This window comes from Thermothelomyces thermophilus, chromosome 7 (genome assembly GCF_000226095.1).
Source record: "Thermothelomyces thermophilus ATCC 42464 chromosome 7, complete sequence".
NCBI lineage: Eukaryota > Fungi > Ascomycota > Sordariomycetes > Sordariales > Chaetomiaceae > Thermothelomyces > Thermothelomyces thermophilus.
In genome coordinates, this window is record NC_016478.1 from 2,980,766 (window position 1) to 2,995,531 (window position 14,766).

Sequence of the window (14,766 nt, forward strand, 5' to 3'; positions counted from 1 at the left end):
TCTGAGCTCCAAACTACGCCCCGACTGGCAGGATACTGTGGTATGGGAGCGACCAATGGCTCCTTTTAGCAAGGGCTGTTAAAATCGCTGGATGCAGCCCAGGGCCGGGCCGCGCTAATGCAACCTCACAGACCCCGTCACACATCACACGAAAGGGGTGACAATGTTCAAGACATGAGGTTGGCTTCCTTGCCAATGTGTATTGTATACTCCGTACTTCGTATACATTATGTATATTTAATATCATGTGTTTCAACTGGGAAACACACGGCCAAGGACGGTTCTGGCGCTGACTACATAGTATACGTGATATTCCCATCACCACTCTTTTCTTTGGACCCTTCCGGATAACCTACTGGAGCCGCTTTTAACATGCATCCAATTTCAGTAGAGTTCCGCGTGAACCCACCAAAGAACCAGAAAAGCATCATGCGCAAGCAGGGTAGAGGTAGGTAGGCGCACGGGCCATATGCTGACCACAACCTACCTTTAAGCTAGCTCTTCCCTGCCATAGTTAAACTGATCCCCTAAACGGAGCCTAACAGAAGGCTTGGGACGAGGCTTGCTGGAGATCTCAGCTCGCGCACCAGGATTGGTGTTTTTTCTCTCTTCATTCTCTACACTATCCCCAGACCGTACACGCCGTTTTGCGACGTCTGGATGCAAATGTCGTGCAGCTCAGCTTGGCTCTAACCGACGTCGGCACCGGGGCAATTAACTTTGTCTCGCTGCACGATCATCTTCATGTCACTGTAAGCTCTTGATTTTGTGCACTTGCATCAATCTGAGATGGTTGTTTCTTGCAAGCCATGCCGGTCTGACAATGCGATCTCCCGCGCCTGTAGCTTTCAACCAGCACCAATACACTCGAGCCGCTCTGTCTCCGATCATTATTCCTTTGGAGCTGCCCAAGACGACCTCAGACACGCATTCCGAACAACCTGATTTCCTTATCCGCACTCCTTCCGTTCCGTCTTACCGATTTAGATTTAGCTAGCGTTCACACCGACTCTCCTTCGTCCTGCCGTCCACACATTTTCCTGACGCCGTCGCCCAACCTCTCCGATATAGCTTCCCACTCGGCCTCGTCCCAACCAGCCCATGGCGCAGAGCGATGGCATCCACTCCCTCGAGCCGGATTAAGCTTACCCCTTCCAATTCTCCGTTCCTTTCACGCCCGTCCCGATCTCCAATCCGACCGCGGGGCCCATACGACCCCTGCCTCTCTCTTCAGCGCGTTGTAGGCACCACTTGCACCTCGCCCACCGGGTTCGACGCCGTCCACTCGTCCTTCGCCTACATCGCCGGCGGCGCCGTCGTGGTGGTGGACGTGTCGGGCGAGCACTACGCGCAGCGGTTCTACCGAGCACGACCGACAGCCGTTCCCCTCCTCAGCGTCTCACCCACCTCGAACACCTCGTCGACGCCAAACTCCACTCCCAAACCCGGTGACAGCAGAAATCGGACTACTGCTTCTCCCAGGGACTCCCTTTACGCACCAACCCCGGACTGGCCGCCGGAGTCGCCCACCTCCAAGACCTGGACGAGCCGCGAGCGGATCAAGGCTGCCACCTGTCTGGCCCTCAGCCGAGATGGACGGTACCTAGCCGTGGGCGAGACGGGCTACGCCCCGCGGGTTCTCATATTCAACCTCCAGGACGCTTCCTCAGACGTGCCCCTGGTTTCCATCAGCGAACACACCTTTGGCGTGAAGGCCGTGGCATGGTCTCCCGACACAAAGCATCTGGCGACGCTTGGCGCAGCGAACGACGGTTTCCTTTACTTGTGGAAGGTTGACGCCCGGACCGGCGCGGTGAAGCTGTTTCAACAGAACAGGTGCACCTCGTTTATCAAGGGCATGGTGTGGATGGGCAACAGCCTTATCACGCTAGGGGTCCGCCATGTCAAGGTGTGGAGGGTAGAGGACGGGCTGGAAGTCCCTCCTTCTGCCAAGCAAAAGTTCCCGGCCGACACGCCGGCTGCCAACGCGCCACAAACGCAAAAGACGTTACCGGGAAGGAACATACTGCTGGGTTCGATGCTGGATGCCACCTTTTCCTGTGCCCTCTCCGTATCAGACGACAGGGCGATCATCTGCTCGGAGACGGGATGTGTCTGTCTGATAGACGATGCGAACAAGCAGGTGAAGCTGACAAAAGTGCTGGAAGTCGGCTTCGTCATAACCTGCATATCTCGCCGGGGAGAAGACGTCTACATCGGGGGAAAGGAAGGGCAACTTGCCATTGTCGGTCTCGGCGATATTTTGAGTGGCGCGCCCGAGCCGACTATACGCCGCTCCGAGATGGAGGCCGGTCTCAGTGCCATGGGATTCCTGGCAGAGAACCAGAACCTGGTCACGATCAGCAGCAGGCGATCGATCGGTATCTGGAGTGCGGGTCGCGTACCGAGCAGCTCCGAAGACGGCAGAGCGTCCATTCCTATCCCGGGTGTTGGCGACCCCATTGCTGGGATACAACAGCTCCCGGCGCCCAATGCCGCCGGCGCTGCTTTCTTCACGTGGTCGAGGCCCGGGAGGGTGACCATGTGGAATTTGGACGGCGTGATAACGTCGTCCTTTGAGCTCCCTCTCGAGCAGGTGGGGACAGCTTCCGACCCTGACCAGGCCAATCAAGTCGTCGTGGCGAGAGCTACGAGCGACGGAAGCCTCTTCGCTGCGGGTGACAAGCTGGGTGTCCTCCGAATCTTTGAGGCGCCCACCGGAACGTGTCTGTTAGAGACAAAGGCACACTCCTCCGATTGCCAGGACGTCACCGTCTACGAGGGCACGTCAAGGTTCCTCGTGGCCTCCTGCGGGCGAGATCGGACGGTTCAGCTGTTCCACCGCTCGTCCGCGGGCATGTTTGAACACTTTCAGACTCTCGAGTTCAGCGCCAAGGTGGTGCAGGTGCTCATCCCAACCGAGGACAAGGTCCTTACTTGCTCCCTCGACCGGACCCTCCAGATCCATGATCTAGTGAGCAAAGAGGGCGAGCCCGACGTCATGGCGGCCATTCCCTCCAGAGTGATCTCCCTGAAGGCATCCCCGTCGTCAATGACGGTGACGGCGGACGCGAAAGCGATTTTTGTGTCTCTGCTAGATCGTTCTGTATGTCAGTACGACTTCAGTAGCGGACGACTACTCGGCTCGTTCAAGTGCAATGACGAAGCCGGCCTTGACTCGGTCGTGCTGGAGTCTCTCACTCACGGTCACTTTGATCCGGACCTGCCGTTCCTTCTCGGCGTTTCCAACACGGACAAATCCGTGCGAGTCTACGACACGCGGGAAGGCTGCTTCATGGACCGCGAATGGGGCCACACCGAATCGATCAACGGCGTCGTTCTGATCGACAGCGAAGAGTATGGCCGCAAGGTCGTCAGCGTCGGCGAAGATGGCACCATCATGATCTGGGCCCTCGAGTTCCAGGACCAAGCCAACGGATCGCGCAGCCGCGAACCCTCCCCGGAAAAGACCCCCCAGCCAGCTTCCGCCCAACCGCCTTTACGCCGCGTCCTCTCCAAGGCCGAGCTAGCCGAATTTCAGCGCCCATCTTCCGCCGCCGGGAGCACTCCCAACTCCGCTCCGGGACGGCGTTCGCCACCCCGACCCTCTCACCGCCGGTCCTCCAGGTTCCACCTGCCCCTCTCCTCCCTCCGGACCCCGAGACACAACAACCACGCGGAGAAACAGGCAACCTCGCCCCCTAGCTCGGCGAACATGGACGACCCTAGGCACACCCACACCCCTCCCCGTCGCCCATCTTCGGGAGGCGCCTCCCGCTGCTCCGATGACAGCCCCCCGCCCGAAAGTCCCAAGACCCGGCCCTCCAAGATGCCGTCGCTCCCGGTGCTAGGCACCACTCCGTCAAGCGGCGTTAAATCACGCAAGAACTCAAGCTCAAACCTGCGCGGCGGCGGTAGTGGTGGTGGTGGTGGCGGCGGCGGCGGCGGCGGCGGAACTAATGGTCACGGCCTTGGATCCCTGAGCATGGCGACCGAGCAGACGTGTCGGCAGCTGAGGGCGTACCGCAAGAAGCTGGCGTCGGCGGACGGTGCAATCCATGCCGACGCGTTGGCGCGGCTGGACGCCGAGTTGCGGCTGACGGCTGCTGCTCTGCGGGAGAGGGCGTCTCGTGGTCGAACCTCGGGAGGTGGTGCCGGCGCTGGCCATCATCGGGGGCACCGGGACAGAAAAGGGGACAGGAAAGCAGACGATACCGGAGGCGACGACGACGTTGGCGATGCTGGCTATGATGGCGGTCTCGGCCTCGGTCCCGGTCTCGGTCTCGGTCTCGGTCTCGGTGGGTTTTCCGGGAGGGAGGTCAGCGAGATGGTCCTGAGCGGGCTGCTGGATCAGTACAGCGAGCGGCTGGTGAGCATGTTGGATGAGAAGCTCCGGCTGAGGCTGAGCGAGGAGGAGAGGGACGCGCTGGCGAGGGAGCGGCCACCGACGGCAGGAGAGGACGCGGCCTCGTCATCGTCCTCCTCCTCCTCCTCGTCGGGTACTTGCTCCGCCGGCGGCAGCTCGTTGGGTGGGGGTGCGGCGTGCGAGGAACCCGAGACGACATGATATCGACACTCTCCATACCTTCACACGTAAAGTAATACTTAATTCGCGGGGTGGTTTCCGTGATGGGCCTGATGGGGACTTTGTTGGGCTGGAATATGTTGAGGATGTTCGGTCGAAGGGGGCGACATGCACGACGATACCCCTTCCCTCACTGTTGAATTTTTTTTTTTTTGCCCCCTTATTTTCTTTGTACATGTACCATACCACCCACCCCGAAGGCACCGGGTTTCTTTTCTTTCTCCATCAGTCCATTCTCTCTCTTTTTTCCCCCTTTTCTTTCCCTTTTTTTTCTTTATTCTTTTTCTCTTTTCCGACTGCTCCAAGGCGGGGGATACAAGATAAACAGGCAGAGGTGCATAGGCGTTTCTGGACTGGGCTGGAACTACGGCTTCTTGCCTCGGCGGAGGCTTGATTGGTGGCACTGCTTTCGTTCCGATTTTCCTTTCTTCGTTGTATTAAGAGAAGAAAGAAAAAAAGTAATATGCCTCTTCCGGAAATTCTGGAATGAATAAAGCCAGTGGGGGGATTGGTGGGATGCGCTTGGTTGGATGTTGCAAGGTCGCGGCGGCTGGGGAGTTGAAAACAAGGTCAAACACAGACGCCGAAATATCTTAGCATTGGCGGATGGGTGGGTTATTAAACGAGCTAATTCGAATCCGACCGATCTATTCTGTTCCTATCTGTCCGTCCCTGCGTGGTTGTGGTATCCTAGTCTCTTGTCCGGCGACCAAAGTCTGAACTGGTTGTCTTGAAGCATCCATCCCGCGTCCCCCAGCACTGACTTTGGGTTGGGTCACAATGCTCTCTCAAACAAGGGCGTTCTCACGCAGCAGCGGAGGCCCCAGTACAGTACATACAAACCGGCTATCAGTGGTTCCTTCTCATGCTAGTCGACGATAACGGTGAGCTTTGAAGGTGGGCGCGGCACAACAAGATCTGGTGAAACGTGTCTGCCAAAAAAAAAAAAAAAAAAAAAAAAAAAAAAAAAAAAGATGGACAGATTCCTTCCTATGTGTTGATGATCTCTTTACCATTTGTTGCCGTCAAGAACTCTAATTTGTCTCGGCAGTGCTACGCCAAAGAGCTGCTAAAAATTGTATGCAAAGCCGGGGTATCATTTGAGGCCGGTTCCACCTCGTGCTAGGTTCCCTGCTCCCTCTTCTTCCCCGCCGTCCCTTCTTCTCCTCCCCCCTTCTCCTCCCCCTTCTTCCCCTTCCCCGCCACCCTGCCTCGTGGCCTTCTCGAGACTGGACAACCTCGCCTCGGCCGCCCTGGCCCTGATCTCCCGCGCGCTCAGACCTTCGGTACCGCCGCTACCGCCGCCGGCGCCACCGCCAAGGACGTAGGTGCCCCCCTCCCAGCCGCCGTGGTCCACCACCGTGCCCTCCTCCTCCTCGCCCTCCCCGCCAAACCGGTCCGGCCTCTCGGGGGCGTACTCGTCGGGGCCGACGGTGCGGCCGCCGTGCTTCCAGTCGGCGCGCTCGACGTCGCGCTCGATCTCGCGGCAGAGGGCCCAGAAGTCGGCGTCGTGGTCGCCGTGGACGTTGTGGGCGAGCTCGTGGCAGAGGGTCTTGCGGATGGTGCGGTAGTCGCGGTAGCCGTCGTAGGCGTCGGTGCGCAGGCGCAGCTCGATGACCTCGCCGCGGTTGCGGTTGAGCCCGAGGATGCGCGTGACACCCCCGCCCCCACCCTGCGAGGCGGCCGTGTGGCTGGCCGGGTCCATCTCGGTCAGCAGGCCGACCGAGAAGCGGTGCTTGCGCATGGCCGCGCGCACGCCCGGGTCGTCGCGCAGCCGCTCCAGGAAGGCGAGGCTGCGGCCCGGGTTCGGCAGGTGCGGGAGCGGCCGGAGGGTGTGGAAGGTGTAGCTCGCGTCCTCGATGGTCCTTACGCGCTGCGCTGCTGCTGCCGACGCCGGCCGCGCGTACCGGGCGCGGGCGAGGGCGCGCTTGGCTTGCCAGGCCGCGGCGGCCTCGCGCTGGGCCTGGAGGGTGCTGAGGGCGGAGGTCTGCGGGGCGAGGAGGCGGAGGGTGGTGCTGTCCAGGGCGGAGAGCGCGACGTTGGAGTCGCCGGCGGGCGTGTAGACGGACTTGAGACCGGGCCGGCGCTTCTCCGGGAGGGCCTTGGCCTTGGACCAGTCGTAGGAGGGGAACTCGACCGAGAGGCTCATGATGAGGTGCTCAAACGTGTCCGCTGGGGAGAAGACCCATTTCTGGTTATGCTTCTCCGGGGGGAACTTGATGGTGATCTCGACGGTGGCCTCGTCGGGCGCTGGACTCGACGAGTCCGAGGCGGAGAGGGGGTGTTGTTGCTCGTTTGGCCCTGCGGGCTCTATTGGCTCTGTTGGCTCCATCGCGATTGTTTGATTCAGTTGACAAACTCGGTTTGCCGGCGGGACAGCCCAAACCCCGTCGGGTCGATGGTGGACTGCCGGGTCCAAAAACGCTGATGCTCTGATTCAAGTAAGTGTGACTGAAGCCGACTCACTCACTCACGGTTGCGGTTTGCGAGAGTCAGTGTTTGGTATGTCGCTGGAAATATCAATGCACAGAGCAAAGGCTCGGGTGGAAATCGGAATTGAGAACCGCAATAGGTTAATACGTAAGTCATTAGTAGAGATGTTGTGATAAAAGCGACGAATGTTCCAGATGCTTTGTCATCTTGGTGGCCATTTGAGTGGCTGATGGTGCTAACTAGTAGCAACACAAAAATGCGAGCGAGCGACCATTCACAGATCCAACGCCACCGGCAGCCTTGCCTTTCAGTTCATCGCTTACAACACCAGAAAATCGTTTGTTTTTGGGAAACGGGATAAAAGTTGCTGCAGACATGAAGGGCCAGGTACTCCGCACAGGTTCGACTGCAGCAGGGTTTCTCCACTCCGTTTCAATCATGGCATCCACGGATGCCGCGAGTTAAATGGGCGCCAGATGACGTCTTTCATGCCAATAGGCAGAGTGCAAAGCTTCCCGTGTTAAACTTGACCCACACGTAAATTCTGATTGTTCGTTTCTGATTGTTCTTCGTTCGATGTGGTCCCCAGTGGACGGAGTAACGGATTGCGGAATACAAGTATTCCGTGAGACCGCGTTACGAAATGAAACAAGGGGTAGATCCGCGCTGCGGTGTTTGAAGAGGTCTGTTCTGCCCGGAAGAGGCAACAGCCCCTCAAATGGGATTCATCTCGGACCCTGTCGATCAGTTCGAGTGCGGGGCAGCGGGAGTTTGCACCACCAACGGTTTGCTGCGCCTACTGCAGTATAACTAGTAGTGTATGCATCCATGCACATGCATCTGTTATCGTCCGCATTGATGAGTAGTTCGCTGCAGTCATCTCGTATGTAGCGTAGTGTGCCATGTCGTATATAGCTCGTCGTCGCCGGCGAAAATCCCAGACTTGGATTGGCTGGTCGTCTCGCCATCCTCGGATCAGTGCGCTTGGCTGGACAAGGCTTACACTAGTTACAGTGTAGCGCCCCTGCCGTAACGGGCTCTTCGGCAGCTTCTTGGCCAATCTCCCCCTTGTCACAATTGGCCAATCAAGAGAAAAGAATCAGGTCGATTTCGGGGTACCCAATGTACGACCGGCGCCGCTAGTCTTGGTTTGGGGACCGCCAACGACCTCACGCGGATTGCCCCTTCGTGTTTCGAGCTTTGCGGCCAAGTACTGTAAAGGCCCTCTTGCCCTTCTTCTTTCTCGGAACCCCCTCTCCTTCGTGTTCCTCGAGTTTTCCTGTTTTCATTCCTCGACGGTCGCTCCCGTTGGATTCGAGGAAGGAGTTGCCCTGCGCATTCTTTCTTCGTTTTCTTGTCGCTCCTTTCTTGACATCGTTTTCTTGCTCGATATTTGCGCGTTTCCGCTGCAGCCGACATTCTCTCGCCGAGAGATCACTGCCTTCGCTTAGCATACATACACCGCCTCTTTCCCCATACTGACCACTCCTTCCTGAAAATTCACTATGCTTGTATGTCTGGCATTGCGAGTGAGCGTGGCGGCCGTTCTCGGTCGGTCTCGCGCCTTGAACGAACCAGGGCGCTGATATATCTAATTGTCCGCAGATTCACTCGGCGCTCCTGGCGCTCGGCGCAACCCTCGCCGCAGCTGTCCAGCCCCTCGAGGTTCAGGGCCAGTACTTCGTCAACCCCAAGACGGGCAACCGCTTCCAGATTGTCGGCGTTGCCTATCAGCCCGGCGGCTCTGCTGGCTACGACAAGGCGGCCGGCCGTGACCCCCTGAGCGACCCCGATATCTGCCTGCGCGATGCCGCCCTGCTCCAGATCCTCGGCGTCAATACCATCCGCGTCTACAATGTGAATCCCGACGTGAACCATGACGAGTGCGCCAGCATCTTCAACGCCGCCGGCATGTACATGATCCTCGACGTCAACTCGCCCCTGGTGGGCGAGTCCCTGACTAGCTACAACCCCTGGGAGTCGTACTATGCCGCCTATCTCAACCGCACCTTCGCCGTCGTCGAGGCCTTCAAGGACTATCCCAACACCCTGGCCTTCTTCTCCGGTAACGAGGTCATCAATGACGAGAAGAGCGGCGCTGATGTGCCGCCCTATATGCGTGCCGTCACCCGCGACATCAAGAACTACGTCAAGAACCACGCCTCGCGTCCCATCCCGGTCGGCTACTCCGCCGCTGACGTCCGCGACATCCTCTTCGACACGTTCAACTACTTCGAGTGCTCGCTGGAGGGCGACGATGACGACATGAGCAAGGGCGACATCTTTGCCCTCAACAGCTACAGCTGGTGCGGCGACAGCAGCTTCAAGAAGGCCAGCTACGACCAGCTCGTCAGCGGCTTCAAGGGCAGCTCTGTCCCCATCTTCTTCTCGGAATATGGCTGCAACACCCCCTCTCCCCGTATCTTCACCGAGGTCGGCACCATCTACGGCGACCAGATGACGGGCGTCTTCTCGGGCGGCGTCGTCTACGAGTACACCCAGGAGAAGAACAACTACGGCCTGGTCTCGATGGAGGACGACGGCTCCGCCCAGCTCAGGAGCGACTACGTCTCGCTCGAGAAGCAGTACAGCAAGCTCGACTTTGCCTCCATCCAGGGCCAGAAGCCCCCCTCGGACTCGACCAACAAGGCCCCCGTCTGCAGCTCCAAGCTCATCACCACCGATAACTTCAACAACAACTTCACCCTCCCCGTCCCGCCCCCCGGCGCCCAGAAGATCATTGACGAGGGCGTCAAGCCCGCCCCCAAGGGCAAGCTCGTCGAGATCTCCAACTGGAAGGTCAAGTTCACCGTCAAGAACCCCGACGGCTCCGTCATCACCAACCTCGCCGTCAAGCCGCTTGAAGACGACGCGATCAACAGTGCGTTTCCTTCCTTCCTGCTCCACTCTCTCGTAATTGTCGAGAACCCTAAAACACTAACATTTCCTGCTCACCAGGCCCCGGTACCAACACTGAGGCCGGCACTCAGACCTCCGCTGAGGAGACCACTGGCACCGACAGCTCGGCGTCCCCCAGCGACACCAACGCCGCCGCCGGGCTGGATGCTCGTGTCCTGCCTGCCGTGGCCATGGGCGCTCTTGCCCTCGCTGCTGCCGCTGCCTTCTAAGCTGAGATTGTGCAGCCTTGGTTTGGTCGGCTGGTGGCATACTGACAAAAATATTAGACGTGATAATGGGAGTTTAAGTGTGTGGTATAATTCATTGCTGTATTTAGCAAGAGAGCATGCAGTAAGGGGAGAGAAAGAGAGGAAGAGAAAAAGAGAGAGAGAGATAGACGCAGTCTCTGGAAACGACAGGGCTCTTGCATGTCGTCGTTGGCCTTACTGGGTTGTCTTCCTTTTTCTGCATCATGCCGTTCCGAGTTGGTCATGTTTGATATGATACCACTCTGTTTGTAATTCTCTATTCGTCGGTTCTTGGATTGCATTTTTTTTTCCGTTTTTTTTTTCCTGTCTGTCTGGCTAGTCGCTATAGACACATATCTACTAAAAACGCGGAGGCTTGCGGTTTTTGTATGACATTAGGAGATGAGTGTCTTATGATGGGTATGTAGGGACCGATTGCATGCTTCAGAACGCTGCAACTTTGTCAATTCGTCTCTCCATCTGTTAGTTCCTCCGCCAGTCAACAACATTCCCATCTCCAGGAGCTCGTCCGTGAAAAGAAGCGTTGACTCCTGGCCCGCCGACGCACCACAAAGCTGCTCTTGGGGAAAAGAAAAAAAAAGACCACATCCTCACCGCTTTCAGTCCGAATATCCGGGGCTTGCTACTCTCTTTCCTCCTTGTACTCCGTACACAGTCTCCTGATCGAAGCGACCTGGCAGATCTCCACCTAGCGTTGCTTCAAGGAAGGCGATCATCATAACCCAGGCGGATTCCAAGGCGGTCAGGTGGGCTCCGACGTCCGCTCAATGATTATCCCGTCCCCCTTCCGCCGTCCTTTGAAAAAAGAATGAGAGGTGATGTTTTCTCAGGGCCTCCCCAGCACTTGCTGAGGCAGAGAAAGTGCCTGAAGAGACGGCAGGGATACGGAGAGATCTGTTTGTGTCAAAAGACCTTGCAATGTACAGTACAGAGCAGCTAGGGAATATGATCATAACCTATTGTACGTTGGTTCTGGTTGGCTAGAGAGGAAGGAACCTAGTGGGAAGGGGATGGGTGAATACAAAGAGAGGATCTTGTACGGTGATACGGGGGACGTAATGTCCGTCGGTAAGGACGATAAAGACAATAAACACACAAGATTTAAGTCAACACCGGAATGGTGACTGCCGCAGGAGCACTCGCTGCACCTGCTGAGATGCCGATTTTTAAGGATTCGGGGTGCATGAAGTTCATAGCCTCTCTCCTTGTCAAAGGGGTAGAAATCACCACCTCAATATTGCGCCGTAGAAGCAGGTTTTGAACTGTATTATACTGTCTATGGGGAATCTTCTTTCCCGCGCGATAAAAGCCGCCGTATATAATCGTCAAACGGCAATACGAATAAACAATTTTACACCTCCGCACCTTCTCTCAGCCCTTGAATTCCTCCACCGTGTTCTCTTCCCACTTTCCGGGAATGAGGGCCAAGGGAACGATGCCGCTGACGTGCATCTCGGGACCAAAAATCTTGGCGTTGAGGCCAAGCTCCTGAGTTGCCGCCTTCATGTTCTTGAGACCCTCCTGGTAGTTAGGACCGGCACGACGGACCCAGATCTGGACATTGTGCTCATTGAGCGTATTAGCATACTCGCGGAGCGCCTTGATGACGCCCTTGAAGGTGCTGGCAACATTGGTGAAGTTGGCAATGCCGCCACCAATGAAGAGAACCTTGCCCTTGGGGTGCATTGGCGCCCGGAGCATCAGCTCGAGGACGGTCCTGGTATAGTGGTATGTCTGGGACTCGGTGGGAGCACCAGAGTACTCGCCGTAGTTGGCCAGCTCGTCGGCAAAACCGGCCGAGGCGATGGCATCAGCGTAGACAACCGACGCACCACCGCCGGCAACGAGGGTCCAGATCCTCCCGTTGGGGTTCAGGACCGTCAGCTTGAGTGAGGCACCCGTCTTCGCATCAAGCTCGGCAATGTAAGCTTCCTCCTTAGAGAGCTCACGGCCGAAGGGAGCCGGGAACACAATCGGCGGGCCAGCGTCAATGTTGACGGTGCCGTTATTGGACGCCGGAGCATTGATGCCCAGAGCGGTCGGCGACCTCGCAATAGCCCACTTCACACCGCACTCGAAATCTGCTGTTTGATCCAGCTTGGCAGCAAGATCGAGGAAATGAACGGACGCAGATGTAGCATCCTCGTTGGGGATCACAACCAGAGGGTTGATTTCGAGATAAGTGAACTGGCAGTCAACGTAGACGGCGTAGAGGCGGGTGACTGTGAGAAGCGAGATGGTAAGCGGCCGCACCTATGAAGGGGGGTCTGGAGGAGAACTGACTAAAGTCAACCAGGACATTGTGAATGCCCTTCGGGACGTTCTTCAGGAGAGTGGCAGCAATCTCCTCATTTGAGGGATACTGCGTGAGGTCGACGGGGATGAGAAGCTTCTCGGCCTTCGCGTCGACATCACCGACATCGACACCACCCTCGTGGGTGAAAAGAATCCAGTCGCCCTGATATGATTGTCAGCCGTGTTCTGTGAGTTCGGTCTTGTGTGTATGTGTGTGTATGTGGTTCCGGGTCTGTGGGGGCCGGTCCACATCACAATGCGGTTTAGCCTCCGTTCGTCCGTGACGGCTCGGCGGCTTTCCCCAGGCGGAATGTCGGAAACCCCCAGAACAACTCTTGTTTGCACACAGAGTTTTCCGAGAGTATATAAAGACTCAGCAAACACCCGCCGGTCGAAACGAGGCTTGCAACCTTCTCTCTCACATCACCCATTTTCAGCTCCTTCAGTCTGCCGCCTTTTCTCGACATCCCCTCGCTTGCTTCAACACGCAAGTGGGGTCTCTTGCTCCGCAAATCATACCGCATCGTGCCAAGAATGGGCTGAACTGAAATTCAATACTTACATCGCGAACCGAATTGATCTATTTGAGGCGTTAGCGCAACAAACTTCTTTTGAGAAAGTTCCACCCGCATGGCGCGACTTACGTTGATGTAATACTCGGTGTTGGGGGGATGCGGGACGAAGGGCTCGACCAGGAACTGCCGGAGAACACCCTCTGTGTGCTCGACCTTCTGCACCTTGCCGGCGCGTTCAGCAATCCACGCCCTCGCCTCAGCCCAGGTCTTGTTCAGGGCGAGCAGGCCGCTCTTGCCACGACGCTTGATGAGCTGATCTGGCTTAGCGACAAACTTGGCGTCCTGGTGCAGCAGCCAAGGGTACGTGATCTCGGCCTGGTCGAGGACGTCGTTGACGTCCTTGTCCTCGGGAAAGTGGATGGAAGCAAGCCTAGGAGGAGGGTTGTGTTTGGTCGGGGGCGGGAGCGGGCTAGGCTTGATCACCGGAGAGCGAGTGAGATGGTAGTTGATGATGGCCTTGCCATCAGCCTCGAGGATGCTCTTCGCAGACATCTTTTCTGGTGAGTAGGCAACTTTTCCTTTCTGTCCAGTCTTTGAGTTTGGGCGCTTTCTACTGAGACCGTCAGTACGGTCCCAAAATCAGTCTTGATCGGTGCCACCAAGTTCGCGGGCAGCCGAGCGCGGAGATTGGAGGATCAGCCTGAATAGCGGTGGTCTTCCCACCTCATGTGAGGGGCAATTTACCTTGATGAGAAGTCTCAGAGAGAAGGATAGCAAAGTGTACGCGCGCCCGCGGGAGGGTATCGCAGCACGGAATGGAGGAGAAGGGAGGGAGGAAGAGGAAATGGATCAGGCGAGAATCTGTCTCAAGATGCAGCTCCCCTGGGGGAAAGACGAGGGCCGAATTCAGAGCTGGGCTTTCTCAAAACGATCGGGGCAGCAGCTTCTCCAGGGACCGCTCTGTCCCTTGGGTTGGGGGGATGGGCAGAAAAAAGTCCAGGTACCAAGTGGTGCCCGCCCGCCAAAACCATTGGGGTTTCCCAAGCGGGGCAAGTGCGCTTGGGGCGGTCAAGCGATTTGGGGTACCGGTACCTCCGTATCCACCCCGGCAGGCTGAGCTCGACCCCCGACCACCTGGCATTCTCCTAACCCCTCGATGGTGCCCCGCTCCTGCATCTTCGCCGCAAAGATACCCGATTTTAGGAATTACTTTCGATTTGGCGATGCCCGACCAATTCCAAATTCTAACGCGGGCTTCTCTTGCTTTGCTTTCGCCTTTGGATGCCTTTCCATCCTTCATCTTCTACCGTGCCTACAAGCGTAGCATTGGCCTGTTTAGCGGACGGAGTCGGGGATCGCCCGGCCACCAAGATGGCTGTGCACCTCGTCAAGAGGGGCGGGATGGAGACTCCCGTTTCTTTCTTTACGAGCTTTCCGCACTAGCGCTCGCCATTGGAACCATCCTGCGCGTCAGGCTCCTTGCTGTTGTGTGCCCGACTGTGGGAATACCTCCTTGTCAAGTGGAAGCTGTTCTCGATCTCGACCGGGGCTCCGCGGCGCCCGAGACTTTCGGGGCATTTCGTGTATCTCCCGGGTGGGAGACGATGGTGCCCCGCACCTAGATCGCCGGTAGTGTACGCGCGTCTCTAGTGTATGTACGCTAAATGTTACTTTATCTTCTATGTTTTGGCTTGTCCTTGCCAGCCTTTCTTCGCGTTTTTTCTCGTCTTTTCTTTTCTTTGACAGAGAACTCGCCCAAAGACATGCACTT

General features: G+C 57.3%; 4 protein-coding genes across 4 annotated transcripts; 2 read left to right on the forward strand and 2 right to left on the reverse strand.

Moving 5' to 3' along the window:
• Window positions 1-500: 500 nt before the first annotated feature.
• Window positions 501-4,664, forward strand: MYCTH_2312796 (uncharacterized protein). Its single transcript, XM_003667160.1, has 2 exons — window positions 501-752; window positions 846-4,664. Exon 2 carries the CDS (start codon window positions 1,115-1,117, stop codon window positions 4,565-4,567), a length of 3,453 nt encoding a protein of 1,150 aa, XP_003667208.1. The 5' UTR covers window positions 501-752; window positions 846-1,114; the 3' UTR covers window positions 4,568-4,664.
• Window positions 4,665-5,453: 789 nt separating this feature from the next.
• Window positions 5,454-7,098, reverse strand: MYCTH_117209 (uncharacterized protein; the record flags this gene model as incomplete). Its single annotated transcript, XM_003667161.1, has 2 exons — window positions 5,824-7,098; window positions 5,454-5,517 (listed from the first exon to the last, which is right to left on the reverse strand). Exons 1-2 carry the CDS (start codon window positions 6,915-6,917, stop codon window positions 5,454-5,456), a joined length of 1,158 nt encoding a protein of 385 aa, XP_003667209.1. The 5' UTR covers window positions 6,918-7,098.
• Window positions 7,099-8,235: 1,137 nt separating this feature from the next.
• On the forward strand, window positions 8,236-10,443 carry MYCTH_71748 (glycoside hydrolase family 72 protein). The gene is made up of 3 exons (XM_003667162.1): window positions 8,236-8,529; window positions 8,624-9,899; window positions 9,977-10,443. Exons 1-3 carry the CDS (start codon window positions 8,524-8,526, stop codon window positions 10,144-10,146), a joined length of 1,452 nt encoding a protein of 483 aa, XP_003667210.1. The 5' UTR covers window positions 8,236-8,523; the 3' UTR covers window positions 10,147-10,443.
• Window positions 10,444-11,422: 979 nt separating this feature from the next.
• Window positions 11,423-13,952, reverse strand: MYCTH_2316731 (uncharacterized protein). Its single transcript, XM_003667163.1, has 5 exons — window positions 13,740-13,952; window positions 13,125-13,605; window positions 13,043-13,060; window positions 12,469-12,643; window positions 11,423-12,407 (listed from the first exon to the last, which is right to left on the reverse strand). The coding sequence occupies exons 2-5, from the start codon at window positions 13,545-13,547 to the stop codon at window positions 11,557-11,559; spliced, it is 1,467 nt and encodes a 488-aa protein (XP_003667211.1). The 5' UTR covers window positions 13,548-13,605; window positions 13,740-13,952; the 3' UTR covers window positions 11,423-11,556.
• Window positions 13,953-14,766: the final 814 nt, after the last annotated feature.

Excerpts from the sequence above, each read along its gene's own strand:
- MYCTH_2312796 (XM_003667160.1), top strand. The coding sequence starts at position 1,115 with ATGGCATCCACTCCCTCGAGCCGGATTAAGCTTACCCCTTCCAATTCT.
- MYCTH_71748 (XM_003667162.1), top strand. Across the intron at positions 9,900-9,976 it reads TGAAGACGACGCGATCAACA|GCCCCGGTACCAACACTGAG; the intron begins GTGCGTTTCCTT and ends CCTGCTCACCAG.
- MYCTH_2316731 (XM_003667163.1), bottom strand. The coding sequence starts at position 13,547 with ATGTCTGCGAAGAGCATCCTCGAGGCTGATGGCAAGGCCATCATCAAC. Across the intron at positions 12,408-12,468 it reads CAATGTCCTGGTTGACTTTA|TCACCCGCCTCTACGCCGTC; the intron begins GTCAGTTCTCCT and ends CGCTTCTCACAG.